Raw genomic sequence first — 16,352 nt, 5'->3', positions numbered from 1 at the left:
CCACAACATGAACTCAGGATGTGCATACAGCGGAAGAGCAAGTCATGCTAATGTAGCTGATGGATGTTGGATTGATTAAGGCCTTATCCTCGAATATGATTCCCAAGTCGCCTACGGCCGATATTTCAGGCTGCGAGATTGCTATATACAGGATGTATGTCTTATAGTACTGCGGGATAATTGTCCGGACATAAGAACTACTCCCCTACAACAACCCAGGCATCAACCTCACCCTTCTCTGTGATTTCACACTCACGCTATTCTGACTCTCTACACATCCTATGTTCTACGAAAGAGCTTGTCTTGGCTTCTTCCTCCTTTCAGAGGAATACTGAACCCCAGCACCACGGTAAGGTGCAAGCTCATCGCTGGGGGGACTCCGCACGAGGCGGAGTCAAGAAGAAGTCAGCGCAAATCACCAGAGAATCAAAAGTAGTCCTTACTTACCGCCGATGACGGGGCCCTTTATCACTCCCCCTCCCTCCGACCTATTCAACGTTAGCCCGCGCACGGCGGACCACCTTCCGTGCCTCCTGGAGAGCCTTGCGGCCCATTCCCCGGTTTTTGCCGAGCGTGTGATCGAGATCCCTGCACATATCTTGATATATGCAGGCATCCTCCACGTTTCCAAAGGCCACGGTGGAGGATGGCGCGTCGGCAGGCTTTCCATCGATACGTTCCTCAGTCCAGCGATCCAAGGGCACGCCTTTTCCGAGGAACGTATTCGAGCGGATCCGACACACTACGCTTCGTCCGCGTTTGACAACGAATAGGACGAAAGGTGACCGGGATCCGCTCGTTGATTGTCTGGAAAGTCGCGTCAACGCGATCGGCGAAAACACGGTTCTGGAACGCACGGCGCTGTGCGTCTCGGGGCAGGTGTCTGCAGTCGGGCTCCGGCAAGACAGGGGCAGACTCAGCGCCAAGTCTGGAGTATTTCATGTCTTGGGGACTGCCGTAGAAGGCCCGAATCCGTTGCCGGGTACTATAGCTGCGGGACTGATCCCTTGACAGGACCTCGGGGAGGTGGTTGTTGGCCTGCTCGATTTCTCTCCTCAGCGCGGCAGAGGTCGAGGCAGGTACATCCCCTATCCTAGCGCGACAAAGGAGGTCCCGCTTGCTATAGACCAGAATTGCCAGCTTCGCCATGTCAAGGTCGATATCCAGGCCCTGCTCTCTGAGATACTCGACGCATCTTTCGAGAAGGCGGATCCAATATTGCCGTCCGCTGGAAGAATCATTGGATTCTCCTTGGGTAAGCTTGTCACGGAACTGGACGACGCTCAACGTGATCTGAAGCCGTAGCGCAACGGACGCCTTCACCAGGCAGTCCCAAACCCGGCCCGCGTAGTGCCCATATTCCAGGAGGAAGTCTTGCCGCTTCAATTGCTCGGTGGGGTCCAGAGAGATATCGTTGGGATCCGCGAGAAGGAGCCAACTGGACTCATCTGGACCCCACCAAGAATAGACGCTTGACGGAGGGTGGCCACCGTGCGCGCCGTTGTCAGGAGGGGGGCTTGGGCCGCTCCGGTGAGCGACCCGTCGTCGGCCGACATCATCCTAACAAATCGTCAGATAAAGACTTTTTCATGCTTGAAAGCCAAACTCACGGTGATGCCGGCATTGTCGTCGTTGGGGGGGCGTTGGAGTCGAGTTTTAAAAAAGAAGTATAAGTTTGGCGTCAATATTCAGTATCTATGGAAAGATCTTGGACGGAAACTTGAGGAAAGGAGAAGAAAGGAGAAGAGGAAAAGGGAGAAAAGACCCGGTGGTTTCTGGGGAATAGGCAACTACCAATGTACTCGATAATGGAAACTACGAGAGAGCGTTTGGGTTCCGCTATCTAAGAATGGCTTTTCCCATCATGTTCTCCTCCGCAACTGCCCTGTCTCAGGGAACAACACCTAGATCCCTCCAGCCGTAGCATCGCCTCTAGTAGACAGGCAGGAGAAATAGTAGCGTAACAATTGAGTATTGCTTGTCTTCGATGAGGCGGGCAGTGAGCGAGGGGGTACTTGAGACACCATTGCCGATCTGTCTATAAGAGATCTGCTTTCTTCTCAACCGATTTAGAAGCGCGGACCGATGGATGAGTAGCCGAAGACTGCGATCACGGAGCAATTGCGGGTCGCGCGCGTGTGGATACTGTATAGCCCAGTGGATTCGAATCGATGGTAGTAGTAGTATCCACCTCGTTAGGTTCGGACCGGCTCCGTTGGGTCGGCCAGGGACCAAGACATCATCTTACTGCTCCAATTATATAGAAAGCTTTGCCGACTGATATATCTTGACGTGTTGATCCGAGGCAGTGCATGCAGTAGTCTGTGGCTAGCCCACCAAGGTGGATCTGTTGACAGCCAACAGGACATCAAGTTATAACCAAGTAAGCACTAAACACACAACTACTTTACCTAAATAGACAAGGCCAGAAAAGATAAATAAACACTTATATAGCCTCCCCCTCTCCACAACCCCTCTCCTAATGTTTCTCAATCTCTCCTCAAACTTCCAATTCTCTCTTCTTCCTACTCAAAAAATTTCCTCAATCCAAACCAACAAATCCTCCCCACCCAAAATGTCCGTCCGCGTCCTCATCTACGCCTACTGCAAACCCGGTCTCGACCTCCATATTTTCAAAGACTGTTATAAAGCCCATATCAAACTGGTCAAGTATCTGTCTGGCAACGACTTTCTCTTATTCTATAAGCATATGTACATCGTGCGCACCATTATTAGGTAATAATCTCCAGCTGGAGAGAATAACTTAATCCATAATACTCTCATATTTATTATGATTTTTATCGGCCAGCAGACAGATTTCAACTTTAATATTTATACTGAACTCATCTTTACGGACCAGGCGGCCTTCCAGATATTCTTAGTAAAGATGATGGCTCCCGAAGCGGCAGCGCAGATTGCGGTAGATAAGAAAGGATTCTTAGATTAGAGTAAATTAGGGATTGCGGTTTTGGAAGATGTGGTAGAGACCAAATAAAGAAAGAGATATATACTGAAATACTATATATTATACTATATCCTATTCTCTTAAAATATTTATTTAGTCTGACTAGTATTATCTAGCTATCTGTATATACCGCAGCTATACTGACTATATGAATTTTATATACAGTAACTTCTATACTTATACTAATGTGCCTGACAAATAGAACTTCTTAATATTCTATACTAAATAAATATCTCTGGATATTATCTTTCTCTTCTTCACTACTAAAATTAGCTTCGTGGAGTATACAGTAATTAACTTTTTTTCTATTTTTGTTGAGATTATAGCTCTTTTCTTATAGCTGGCCGGCTTGATTACGGTGGCTGTTAATATAGAGAGTAATTTATATCCAGTAGAAGAGAACCACTGTTAATTACTTATGGCAGCTGTAGTAATTGGTGCATTAGAATGGCTGCTCTTTATAGTTACTATAATTCTGATAATTAAGCTTATTTTTAAGAGTACTCGCCGAACAAAGACCTTGACAAAGCGATACCACGACTTCTATTTGACGGATGAGGTATAGGAATTCTTGCGTATGTCGGAAACATGCAACACATTTACGCGTGTATTGAAAGCCTTGATGAAATCAAATGCGGCCTACGTGAGTGGCTTGTGTTAATCGAGGCGTTCCTGAATTGAGAGTCTGATTTGGCGGTTTCTCTCGATAGGAATCATGGATGGTTATTTATAACAGTACTACTTCTCACAAAAAACTTCCCCTGATGAACGTTGAACTATAGTGCCAATAAATGTGGGTCTAGTTGCCCAAGCACTTTTGTACTTGATAGACGTAAGTATAGGGGCTATGCACCATGTACTTCTTTTCGAGAGGCACATCCATGTGACACTGTCCTTAAGCAGCCATAAAGAACTCCCAGGTAGCATCAGGAGCCAACGAGCTTTGCACGCCAAGCGGCGCACCATCATGACCGCCATCATACGCAATAAACGAGACTGGCTTAGAGCAGCCATAAAAGTCCGTTCGTTTCCACCCGTTACTCCCAGACTGAGGCTTCTCAATGCTTGCTGGCTGGCAGCCATTATTCCCAACAAACCTCTCCGCCAGCTCCACGCCCCCATCGAACGGAAGGACCGGATCATTGATACCATGGATCCCCAAATAAGCAATAGGATCATTACCCCCATCACACCCACTAATCACCCCACCACTCAAAACACTCACAGCCCTGAACTCCTTCGCCCGCGAGCAAGCAAGGGAGTAACTCATTCCACCACCCCAGGAGAAACCCGTCGCGAAGCGAGAGCTCTGGTCTACACAGAGATCACTCTCAACTTGTTCCATAATGGCGTCGATGAACGCTACGTCTTCGCCGTTGGTATTGGCCCAGCCGGCGTTCAGGCCATTGGGCGCTATGAAGATTGCACTGCCTTGCGCCCGAGATTCAAGGCCGTACCAGGGTTGGATGCTGTCGCCGCTGACGACGTTGTCCATGTTGCCGCCGCGCCAGTGGAGTCCGAAGATGAGGTGATATGGGTTGTTTGCGTCGTAGTCGTCGGGGATTTTGAGGGTGTATTCGCGGCCGTTTATCTGGTGGACGCCATTGGCTAGAGTAGGGTTTTTGCCGCAGCCTGGAGAGTTCGCGCCGTGGACTGAAGTGAGGGCACTGAGGGCCAAGAGAGTATGGATGAAGATTGATCGAGTCATTATCACTGATTGGATGCTTGATAGAATAGAAGTGCTTGCGAAACTGGAGACTGGTGAGATGGACAGCGGAACTGGGAACTCAGTGGCAGATTGGCCTCCGTTTATATGTCCATGATTTAACCGCGAGGTTGATTCTCATGATGCTCCCTTCCCATGCAGGAACGGAGCTCTGGATAATAGTACGTTGCATTAGATGTCTCGTCTTCATTCCTTCGCCCTGGGCAGACTTGTTAATCCCCTCTGCCGGCAGATCTCTGTCGAAACTATAGCCTATTATCTCCTTCGTCCGGTGAACCCTGTACACGGGACGACGTCTGAGACTGTTGCATGATGACACCGTTAAGGTTACAGTAGTTGCCAAGAGATGGAGAATCCCATAAGACCCTTGAGGATAGGTCAAAGCATCGCAGAGAGGCGTAGCCCTAGGCTATCAAATGGAAAGCATTTCATTCATTGTCATGGTGGGTCAGTGGTGGATGAAGGACCCTGAATCAGGCTAAACTCTTGGCCCGTTGATGTACTTTGGATAATTTCCGCCACAGGATGCTTGGCGACTTGTTTAAGGCCTTCTGATTTGCACGGACTAGTAGCTGATGTCCATCTAAATAAGTTAGATTGACATGCCAAGATCCCATCGGCAATAGAGCGCCATTTTCACTGCCGAACGCGGAATGGGTCCCGTATGAAAGTGACTTGCAGCAAGTTTCTGCGGTATGAAGTGGTTGTCGTTGGGTCTGGTTTGGTTCGATGGAAGCTGGCTTCTGCTTTGTGGGCCATGCCAGGTGTGATTCAACTGGCTACATCGCCCTGCCTATTCCAACGATTGTTTACCTCAATATAAGGCGCTTTTGAAAGGATTAGCAGATGCTATAGTGCGTTATTTCCGAAAACCATCTTGGGTGTGTATAAAACTTCGATGACTGTTGGGCTTGCACAACCGCTTTCCTACCTACGTAATTAGTTGCTCGGATAGATTCCCAGGTTCTACCCTGTTGACCTTAGTAATGGATGTGTAAGGTGCTACGAGCCTACGACAAGCCGAGGTTGTTCGGAGTGTGGACCCTGGACCCTGGACCCTGAGCTAACAGCCCTGCCATCTTACCGTATCCAGTTAGATGAGGGTCCAATGAAGGTTCTCTTGATGGTCTATAATTAGTGGTGTAACTCCTAGTGTTTCAGACTGCCACCTCCCACAACCATAGGGCTTCTGGAGGCTCATTTCACGTTAGTGTAAAATCCTTCCTCGAGGAACATATGACAAAGGCTTCTAGTTGCCATAAGGCTTGCAGTTCACTCCGTTAGTTACATAATGCCAAGATTACTACAATAGACTAGCTCTCAACCTGCCGCTTACCGTGTCACCAAAAAGGCAAATACGTGGTATACTGATACCTTATAGGGCCTAGAACAATAGCAAAGATACTGTATCATATGTTGGATAAAGCCGATAATGCCAAGCATAATGTCGACCTTTCGATAGTGACATTTGAACTTTCAAGGCTTGGCATTTAGCAGCCTTGCCGATATGAGGCATGGAGAACAACGCAAAGGATGGCCTACAGGCCTCAGTGGACTTGGCAGGTTTCGGATATAGAGTTGATTATTATGGACTGGACAAGAGGTATTCAGAATGTTGCAGGCAATTGCTATCATTCTATCTCTGAAATACCAGATTATTAACACCGCATGAGCTACACCGGCAGTTATATAAGACGGTAAATACCACAGTATAGCCATTGAATCCCAATTCCTTCTATCTATTGCTACTACAAAAGTTTTTATTTCTGCTAGGCTGGCCCTTCCCTTCATTCACAAAAAAAAAACTTTATTCTATTCTTCAATATGAAGCTCACTCTTCTTACTACCGCATTGATTGCACCTTTGGTGTCGGCGCATTACTTCTTCGACACCCTCGTCATTGACGGCCAGGAGACCACTCCTAACCAATACGTTCGTTCCAACACTCGGCCGGCCAAATACAACCCTACAAAATGGAAAAACACCCGCGACGATATGACCCCGGATATGCCGGACTTCCGCTGCAATAAGGGCTCCTTCACCTTCGCTGGCCAGACCGGCACGGCGGAGGTCAAGGCAGGGTCGAAGCTTGCAATGAAGCTCGGCGTGGGAGCGACGATGAAGCACCCTGGCCCTGGTCTCGTGTATATGTCTAAAGCGCCCGGCTCGGCCAAGCAGTATGAGGGCGACGGCGACTGGTTCAAGATCCATGAGGAGGGCATTTGTGACCAGAGCAAGGACATCAAGACCGATGCCTGGTGTACCTGGGATAAGGACCGTATTGAGTTTACAGTTCCTGCGGACCTGCCGGATGGAGAGTATCTGATTCGGCCGGAGCATATCGGTAGGTCTTCTTCGATATTCTTGGAAGGTGGGCAAGTATACTAACTTGCTTAAAGGTGTGCATGGAGCACATGATGGACAGGCTGAGTTCTACTACGAGTAAGCTATCATCGTCTTACTTGCTTAGGATTGATTATTGACAATATTTCCAGGTGCGCTCAAGTTAAGGTCACAGGTGGTGGTAATGGAAACCCAGGACCTACGATCAAATTCCCAGGTGGTTATAAAAAGGATGACCCCTCATTCAACTTCAGTATCTGGGGAGGCATGAAGGATTACCCAATGCCGGGTCCGGCCGTCTGGACTAGTGGTTCAGGCTCTATTGATGCTTCTGCTATGGTCAACGTGACTGAAACGGATGCTGCTTCTTACTATTCGGAGGAGACGGATACGTGCGAAGACTAACCTCGCCGCCATGAGTACGTTCGTTACTTTCACCACTAACGCGATGCCTTTGTGTTAGCAGTGCTTACGGAGTGCTTTTGTGACCAGAGCTGAAAAGGACCAGGGCCATGGGGTTGGTTATGACATTGTTGAGACACACTCTCCATCGACCGATCGGATAAACGCGATATAAATTTCCTGGTCAAGCGGTTAGCGCATCAGCGGACATTATGTCACTTATTTTGGCCTTGGATCTCGCGCCTGGTAGCTGAGCCTTTCTGTTATACTGTTACTAGCTTCGCTGTAAGGGCGCTTGGTTTAGACAAAAGAGGGGAAAAACATATCGAGGAGAAACCTACTATATCCATTTGTCCCCCTACCTTGTGTGAAATGATAAGTTGTACACCGAAATGAATATAGAAGATCTCCCCAAGGAAGAAAGGCAAAGCAATCTATCTTAAAGAACAAACAAGCCATCGGAATTAGAATGACTATACAATCCTATAAAATCGACTATGCAAACACCCAAACTTCTAACTCATACGAACTCAAGCCAAAGACAAGTCCTTTGCAGCACGCCAAGCCCAATATCTTTCCAACACAACACTCGAAATGCGTCTGGTACGCTCTTGCAGCGCCAAATCCACCACAGGTGTCCCATAGTATCCACAATACTGGCTCTTTGGGCAATTGTCTCGGCTTCGGCATCAATGACGAATTCTGGCCACAGCGAGGACATATAATGCGCATCCAGGGGATTAAGCAGTCTGAAATTGAATACTTCGGCATCAAATCGTGGGTGGTGTTTACCAGCCATCTAATGCCATGTTTGGTGTACTATATTCCTGTAGCTTGGAAGGCAGTCCGTCGTAGGCTTCTTTCCATAGATTGCGCGGAGGTGTTTCCTTGCCGGAATTGTCCAGAACGCAGTCCTCTTCGGGCTTATCCCCAGGTTTTTCCTGATTTGCGTCGGTCGAGGAAGCTGGGATGTTGCGAACCGGTCGGTTGGCCATGTCCTGACCATCATCCCATTTGTCGCCCTTGCAGCAAAGAAGTGCACGTAGACCTCCCACGGTATCGTATACTTCCAGTGATAACTTCAAATGGGCGATCTTCGCGAAGGGGAGGTGGAAATCGCCGTAATATGTCCATTTATCCCCCCCCTCGGTGCAGAACGGTTCGGAGAGCTTTGATGGGGGGATCGGCGTCTCCAGCTTCTCCACCACCATGGCACGAACTACTCAGCTGAATCGGCTGGGAAATTAATTCTCGCCAATCTCTTGCGGAAGAACCGGAGATGAGTGATCTCAATGGCGTTGCGCATGGCCCACTTCCATCGATCTACTTCTTGTCATAGCAGTGCCTTCTTGTGTAATACGTGTGAGTGAGCGCTCCCCTCCCCCCCCCTCACCTAGCGGTGAGGGTACTGGCTCGCCATGCTTCCCTCCATCGTAGCGTCTCAATTCTCGCCTCCAAGACTCCATGCCTCCAATGATGATACAGACAGGCTAGTCGAAAGTCTTGGCATAGACAGGTGAGTCTCTATCGGACCTTTATTAATGGGTTTCCGTAGATCATCTGTCTGTTCGATCGGAGCTAACGCGGTCAATACCCCGATCAAGGGCAGACAACCATCCATTGTATCACTGAAAGCCAATAAAGTGGAATTGGTCACACATAAATGCATCCAGAACTATCGAAGATAAGTGGATTTCTTGCCAAAGCTCTCGCAGGTACCCAATGGTCCGCATGTCCCACCAGATATGAATCTATTCAACTCAAAGGTTTTCTGAATCGGTTTATGCGTGGCTAGCTGGATGGGTTACGTTCCGTTCGCTGCTTGACACTGGACGGCCGTGGAACACTGGAAGTGGAATACCACGTAGACGAACATGGGCTTCTTCATCCCGCGTGCGCGCGGTGGAACCCAGTGGTCGGATAGCTGCGACAAAAACCCTGCATGACATTGAGGACCGCTAGCTCTAGCGCAAGGACTGGAAGGTCACGGAGCTGAGGGCAACTGTCAAATACATCTTCCCCTTTCGCCACTTGGATGAGGAGGCGGTGCAGCCGTTGTGGGAGCGCCTGCAGGAGGAGAGAAATGATTGCCGTTCATGTTAAGCAGGCCTTCCCGTGACCAGAGTTCTGGTTCCAACATGGAAAAGGTAGTAGTAGATATCTCGCTGGATCTCTTCAATCTCTACTCTTCTTTTGATCCCATACAGTCTTACTATCGTAAAAGGAAGGGGTAAATTTGGCGTGTTATTTCAGTCCTTTTTTTCTTGTCTGCAAGAAAGCAAAGGTATATCAGCGTCGCTGGCTGCCTTCTAGGCTTGGCTTGCCGCGATCAAATTTTCTATACCCTGTGTTTATATTACTAGACGTAGTGTTACATGAAATGCTATAGCAGTATGTCATACTAAGAAGATTTTTATTCAATAGAACTGTTGAAAGCCAGGCTACGCGCCCCTTCATATCCTCCAAAGCTAAGGCTTGATATAACATTCTAATCATTTGTATAGACTCAATAATATAACAGTCTTAAAGAGAAGAGAGTATCTGGGAAAGAAAGAAACTAATATGAATTGTTTGGCTATTACAATGACTTGATTTATGATAACTTTCAGCTGCATTGGCATACTGCTGAATGTAATGAAATAGGCTTACGTTGTCAGGATAGAGGGCTTATGTACAACGAACAAATAAGACAACACGGCTCATTTTGAACCCCGGGATGTCACTGTCCACTCATACTAGGGATCGAAGTCCATTATTCGACGATATTAGTTGGCAATGTAATGGGCATATTCGTTTTCCGAGGAGTGTTACAAAGCCGAGGCTGTTGCTATCTACTTAAGTGGTATTTCAAAGGAAAAATCAACATGCAGGCAACCTCTCCTTCACGCACCGGGAGCGTGGCACGTCCATTGTCGAGATAGAGGTAAGTAGGCTCGCGCTCTCTCACAGCTGAGCGAAATATAAAAACATGCAACAGAAGGGATTCGCTGGTGGTCACCCACCCAACTACTAACCTCCCGGCGTGTGGCTTAAGTACGGCTGAGCGGACGGGAAGCCCTGTTTTCCACACCCTATGGTCGTATGTACCTGTCTTCTTTTGCAACAGGGTAATATTCATGGAAACTTTGATATGCTCGACGCTAAAATGAATTGCAGACCCTGCATCGTCAGTGCCGCACATGTGGCACTTATCGGTTATCGGAAATTCTCCGTTGCATGACGGAATGCACTAATTTCTGACTCCGGTGAATTTGACTCAGATTATCGGCTGATAATTTTCCCTGTAGGTCATATTTCTTTTCTTTACCTCAGCTTCCTCATAATACTTCACATTCTTTTTTTTTTTTTTTTTTGGGTCACCTCCTGTTTGATTCAATATGGCTTCCAAGACTTTCATCGTCACCGGTGCCTCGAGAGGTACGAAAATCAACACAATCTAACGCTCATGTCAGCGTCTATATAGGCAATCGTCGACGCTAAATATCCTATCCACGGTACAGGTATCGGTCTCGCAACGGCTAAGTTCCTCCTCTCGGCGCCTCAATCCCACAATGTGGTTGTGATGGCCCGTAGCGCGGAGCCCCTCCAGAAGCTGAAAGACCAGTACCCCACCCAAGTCGAGGTCCTGACCGGCGATCTGGCGGACTTCTCGCTCGGCCAGAAGGCCGTTGACCTGGCCTTGAAGGCGTTCGGCCGCCTTGATGGCTTGGTTCTCAACCACGGCATGCTGGGTCAGGTTGCCAACGTTGCAGAGGCGGATCCGCAACAATGGCAGCATGGATTTGATGTCAATTTCATCAGCTTGGTGGCGTTTGTAAGTTACTCTCATGGTCTTCCTTGAGGCGGTGGTACAGAGGAGCGGGATATCGCTGCTGGTTACTGACACGCTGGAACAGATCAAAGCAGGACTCCCTGCCCTTCGCGAATCCAAGGGTAAGATCGTCTTCACGTCTTCCGGCGCATCCGTCTCGGGATTCAAGGGATGGGGTCTGTATGGCGCGACCAAGGCAGCCATGAACCACCTGGCTTTGAGCCTTGGGGAAGAAGAGCCCGAGGTGACCTCTGTGTCTATTGACCCGGGCTTGGTTGATACCGAAATCCAGAGACAGATTCGTGAAGATTTGGCTACTACTATGGACCGTCAATTCCACTCTGTGTTTACTACAGCCCACCAGGCTGGAAACCTCCTGAAGCCCGAACAGCCTGGTCATGTAATGGCTAAATTGGTGATTGACGCGCCGAAGTCGCTGACTGGCAAGTACTTAACGTAAGTTTTACTCTTGTTCTCCTATGGCTCCATGGCTATGCAGCAAAACTGACAAGAAAAATAGATGGAACGACGAATCTCTGGAAGCTTTCCAGTAGACTATATAGATTAGCCTGTATATATTTGGATCAGTATATACTAAGTATCTTAGATTATCATATGATATATATTTGCAGCCTACCCACAATTTGGGGAACGGCTAAAGAGTGATTAGATGCGATTAAATCAGGTATCATATACCTGCCTCAGATTAGAGTACTGCTTCCGAATGCAGACAAGAATGTCGAATTGCTGCCGGAATAAGTAGAATGTTTGTCGCAACCCAAGCCAACCTTAGTGAAGAAAAGGCAATAGGGATTTGTCAGATAAGATACGGTTCTAACAACTATTGCTAGTTTCAATTATAATATTTTTCAATATAATATCGAATCCTACCATATTATCCATACCATATTGTGTCTATCTTCATCACGAAAAACTGTCTGGAACAGTAGCTTCTTTGAACGAAACGCTGTTCGCTCCAATAAACAATTCCAAAAATAGACTAAAAGCCAAGAAAACCCCTCCTTCCGTCATTGAACCCTGCACTAACAGAATCGTCGTAGCTCCTGAAACCCATCAACAATCCATCAGCTGCAAATTAGCAGTCACACACCATGCATCTTAATCACAAAATACCATGGAACACAGCAGCCGCACACCTAAATCTCATAACATGCAATCCCCGATTCACACCTCGACGTACCGACTTCTTCGCCCGCAATAAGCCCACCGAGTCCTCAGACCTCAACCACTTCCGCCGGACCTTTACCAAAACAATCCGCGAATTCTCATGTACTGAAGAATCCAAACAACTTGACTCTGTTCCTTTGAACAACCTTCTCTCTGGTAATCTGCTATATTACCCCGAATATCAGTTCGACCTCGGCCCGCACAGAACAAACTCAGCCCTGCATAGCCCCCTATCCACCAAGCATCGAGACATCCAATACTGGATCAACAGAGCTAGCTCTAGTGACGATAATTACCCCATAAGCTACTCCAGCGCAGATGGCGATCTAGCTGACGCCGTCAAGATGCTGATAATCATAGCCGCAAGTGGGAAAAAGCATGACTCAACGTCGAAGCAAATATCAAAAGAAGCTATTTCTGTTCTGTTAACGCTTTCGCGCCATCCTCAGATCCCTTTGCATACCCTTGCGGGTATACACTGGGGCCATGCGTTTGGGGTTGAGCTGGTTGCAGAGACAGCGTTGACAGTTTATATCATGGTTAATCTGATGGATGTGCTGCTCACAAATAAACGGTTGGAAAAGAATGAAGTAGCTTCATTGTTGGAAACACAAACTTTCCAGTACTGGGCGCGACATGCTCTTGCAGACTATGATTTTCCAATACAGAATGTCCCGCATCGCAGGTTTTGGAATTACTTTGGGGTTACGGATATGTGCGCTTCTCAGCAACAGTGTGAAGAGGTGGTTGGCGTGTCCGTGGAAGATGGAGATGTGACTGACCCGTTAAAGGGGGAGGGTGAAGATGTTAGACTGGGTTTACAGGAGTACTTGAAAGCCTGTTTCGCTATACTGTACATATATGACATGTTACTGCGGGAATGGTACGGAGAGGAGGAAGCTGACGAGAAGTGGGGATACTGGATTGGCTGCCTCTTTGAGTCTTGGGGGTGCAAGCTATAGATTAGATCTGAATGAGATGGCAGTGTCTCGTACTCTTGATATTAAAGCTATCGTTGTGGGTTTTGGATGATGGAACATTACCAGAGTTCCTACTTGGGGGCATAGGTCCACCTCGTCGAACTAGCTTTGTCACTGAGCGACTCTCCCAGATGCAATACACTTCTCACAGACAATTTAGTTCAATATCAACAAACTATTACAGCAAGCTAATCGATAGACACAAACCTTAATTATTTCAGACCGTATACACCAGCTTCCTGCCACTAACAGCGCCATTCTTCAAATCCTCCAGGCCATCAAGAACCTTTCTCAGCCCGCCATCACGCTTCTCCACAACCAATGTCCTGATCCTCCCCTGAGACCAAAGAGTAGTAACCAAATCCGCCCATCTTTGCGCGAATTCAAATTCCGCCGGCATGACAGGGATAACCATGCAGTCTGATCCGTACTCAAATGGCTCACCAAGAGCCGTGCAGCAATTGACGAAAGTGGATTTTACATTCGCACGGCCCATTTCCGCCGGGAGTAGGGAATGATATTGACCACCTTCATCGCTAATGGCTTTCTCGCAGATACGAACTGAATCCTGCGTTGACACAGTATCACATACGATACTGAGAGTATTGTTAGCATGTTCCCGAATCAGTTGCGCACATCGAGGGTCACGATAATCGAAAACAGCATCAGCGCCGTATTGGCGTACAAGGTCGAAGTTCTTTGGCGAGCAGGTTGTCAGGACAGTGTATCCGGCTCTATTGATGTTCATGGTTAGCTTTCTGTCTCTCCCGGGAACATAGCATAGGAGATAACTCACAATTTCGCAACTTGAATCAGCCAACATCCCGAAGCTGTGCTTCCGCCATAGATCAAAATTGTATCGCGACCCTCGCTAGGGGAATGGTTCTCAGGCCATGGTAAATTCAGTGATGATGGCCCAAAGAGACACTGGCCAGTGGCAATGGCTCCGACGCCCACGGTAGCTGCGTCCTCGAAACTGACCCCATCGGGAATGCGGATCTGAACTGCGGCTTTCGCGACAATATACTCTGCAAAGGTACCACTTTCGGGGCGGGTTCTATCTGCTCCCTTGACGAGTCCACACACGCGGTCCCCGACTTTGAATCTCTCTTGGGCGGATTCGCCCACTTCGACAACGGTGCCGGCGTAATCATGGCCCATGACTGCATTTGGCGACGGAGTGCTTCCGAGAAGCATCCAGTCAATTGGGTTCAGGGCCACGGCAGCAGTGCGAACGAGGATCTCATCGTGGCGGGGTTTCGGGATGCCATGGTTAGTGACGAAGGCTGCGTGGCCCAGGGATAGGGTGATGACTGCTGTTTGGGTGGACTGCATAATTGGAAAGAATGCTTGAATTGGAGATAGATGTTTCTGTTTGAATGATATGCTTACTTCAGAGCGGTAGGTTTTACACTCTTTATATAGAGAACCAAGTTGGGAACTTTTCAACATCTTCTGGAATGACGGGTTGTATGGGACCCACTTTCCTCCGCATTGGCTGTCAATCAGCCGTCGCTGATCCGCGTGGATACGAAGAAACTCCATTTTTGTCCGCTCTGATAATTAGCATTACTGACCAGGATGCACCTTCGTACGAGTAAGGTTACCGTTGCTTTGTATCACTATCAGTCAAAGCTAGTACACTGAACATAGGTTAATTACAATCAGCTACCAAGTACTTTCCCTTGCACCATGTCCAACCCTTTGCACGCCACCAGCAAAAGGAATCTGAAATCATCCACATGAAGCAGCCCCCCTTGCTCCCAGACACTCACGAATTCATCATAGGACACAACCCCAGATGTCAGTTGCGCAGGGGTTTGTCCTTCACTAAAATTCCTCTCTATGTACATATCCGCGTTTGACTGAGTGGAGACCGGTAGACCAGCCAGATATTTGATGAAATCGCATCTGTGAAAGTGGACCACGGCATGGACAGCACGCACGAGGTAAGACACCAAGATGAGTCGCCGAGAATTTTCACAAAGCACTCGATTCTCCACGTAGTTCGCGAAAGATGTCTGCCGAAGTTCTAATTCTCTTCGTTCTAGATTGGCTGTTGTCTGCGCTAACATGTAGTCCAGCTGGATAAACATGGACTGATCACTGACACCACCCGCAAGGAAAAGAACATAATATAGAATCGAAGCTTGTAGGTGATCCAGTTGATGCTGTAGTTCCGCTTGTGACAAGTCTCTCGTGCCCGCATTATTGATTCCTGTCTTTAACAACTGGAGGTAAAAAGGCTGGGTTGCACGCTGACAGGTGCGATATGCGGCACAAACTCCATAGGCTTCCAGCAGAACAGGCGAAAGATCCCCTTGACGGTTTGACAGTGACTCAACGAGAGGCAGTGTGCCGGTGTTCAAGAAATGATCGACATAGCCTAGAAACGTTCGGATGCAAAAGCGCCAGGTTTGCGTATCGTTGACCCGAGGCCAAAACTCCAAGACTCTGCGTTCCAGTCGGGGTAGCAATGCGGATGATGATCCATCTAATGCCCTTCTGAGAGACAACCACTCGTCCGGTTCTATGGCCCAGGCCTGAGTTGGGCTCGTCGGACCGTCCGGCAACCATAGGAGTGGGTCGAAATATTCCTCTCTAGGGTAGAGATTCGTAGATCGGTCTATGCGGCTATCTACAAGCATGATATCGCTTGCTTCCAAGATACCAGAGTTGCTGGCATTACGGGTATGTTGGCGGTCCTCGGGTGCTGTGATCTGATCCTCTGCATTCTGTGGAGGCGGGTATGGGTACCGACACGCAGCGCTCTTCTTCCGACAGCGGGCGCAACTGGGTCTTTCCAGGTCGCACCGACGTTTGGCTGCAACACATGATAAGCAAGACCTTTTGCGGAGCGACATGATTACGTCCGCTCTCGACTAGAGTGATCTGACTGCGGTAGTTGCGGGGTCTTGATGTTATCAGCCCCCGGCT

At 48.2% G+C, this 16,352-nt stretch overlaps 7 protein-coding genes and 1 non-coding gene across 8 annotated transcripts; 3 read left to right on the top strand and 5 right to left on the bottom strand.

Moving 5' to 3' along the window:
- Nucleotides 1–286: 286 nt before the first annotated feature.
- An12g02560 (uncharacterized protein) lies at nt 287–2,629 on the bottom strand (the record flags this gene model as incomplete). The annotated part of the gene is made up of 6 exons (XM_059750749.1): nt 287–368; nt 444–481; nt 522–680; nt 787–1,560; nt 2,249–2,347; nt 2,558–2,629. The coding sequence occupies 6 exons, from the start codon at nt 2,627–2,629 to the stop codon at nt 287–289; spliced, it is 1,224 nt and encodes a 407-aa protein (XP_059601814.1).
- Nucleotides 2,630–3,860: 1,231 nt separating this feature from the next.
- An12g02550 (uncharacterized protein) lies at nt 3,861–4,673 on the bottom strand (the record flags this gene model as incomplete). The annotated part of the gene is made up of 1 exon (XM_001395299.1): nt 3,861–4,673. One exon carries the CDS (start codon nt 4,671–4,673, stop codon nt 3,861–3,863), a length of 813 nt encoding a protein of 270 aa, XP_001395336.1.
- Nucleotides 4,674–6,515: 1,842 nt separating this feature from the next.
- An12g02540 (uncharacterized protein) lies at nt 6,516–8,291 on the top strand (the record flags this gene model as incomplete). Its single annotated transcript, XM_001395298.3, has 6 exons — nt 6,516–7,035; nt 7,091–7,133; nt 7,187–7,426; nt 7,715–7,801; nt 7,839–8,213; nt 8,270–8,291. 6 exons carry the CDS (start codon nt 6,516–6,518, stop codon nt 8,289–8,291), a joined length of 1,287 nt encoding a protein of 428 aa, XP_001395335.3.
- A 2,111-nt stretch (nt 8,292–10,402) lies between these two features.
- Nucleotides 10,403–10,521, bottom strand: 5S rRNA. The gene has a single exon (XR_009468036.1). It is a non-coding gene; the product is annotated as a 5S ribosomal RNA (ribosomal RNA).
- A 292-nt stretch (nt 10,522–10,813) lies between these two features.
- On the top strand, nt 10,814–11,913 carry An12g02520 (uncharacterized protein; the record flags this gene model as incomplete). Its single annotated transcript, XM_059750748.1, has 4 exons — nt 10,814–10,853; nt 10,937–11,250; nt 11,333–11,703; nt 11,880–11,913. The coding sequence occupies 4 exons, from the start codon at nt 10,814–10,816 to the stop codon at nt 11,911–11,913; spliced, it is 759 nt and encodes a 252-aa protein (XP_059601813.1).
- A 446-nt stretch (nt 11,914–12,359) lies between these two features.
- On the top strand, nt 12,360–13,397 carry An12g02510 (hypothetical protein; the record flags this gene model as incomplete). The annotated part of the gene is made up of 1 exon (XM_059750747.1): nt 12,360–13,397. One exon carries the CDS (start codon nt 12,360–12,362, stop codon nt 13,395–13,397), a length of 1,038 nt encoding a protein of 345 aa, XP_059601812.1.
- Nucleotides 13,398–13,632: 235 nt separating this feature from the next.
- An12g02500 (uncharacterized protein) lies at nt 13,633–14,750 on the bottom strand (the record flags this gene model as incomplete). The annotated part of the gene is made up of 2 exons (XM_001395295.1): nt 13,633–14,149; nt 14,212–14,750. 2 exons carry the CDS (start codon nt 14,748–14,750, stop codon nt 13,633–13,635), a joined length of 1,056 nt encoding a protein of 351 aa, XP_001395332.1.
- Nucleotides 14,751–15,083: 333 nt separating this feature from the next.
- An12g02490 (uncharacterized protein) lies at nt 15,084–16,279 on the bottom strand (the record flags this gene model as incomplete). The annotated part of the gene is made up of 2 exons (XM_059750746.1): nt 15,084–15,143; nt 15,191–16,279. 2 exons carry the CDS (start codon nt 16,277–16,279, stop codon nt 15,084–15,086), a joined length of 1,149 nt encoding a protein of 382 aa, XP_059601811.1.
- Between the last annotated feature and the right edge of the window lie 73 nt (nt 16,280–16,352).

Source organism: Aspergillus niger, assembly GCF_000002855.4.
Source record: "Aspergillus niger supercontig An12".
Lineage (NCBI taxonomy): Eukaryota > Fungi > Ascomycota > Eurotiomycetes > Eurotiales > Aspergillaceae > Aspergillus > Aspergillus niger.
The sequence above is the reverse complement of the archived record's forward strand: the minus strand, read 5'-3'. Positions and strand labels throughout refer to the sequence as shown.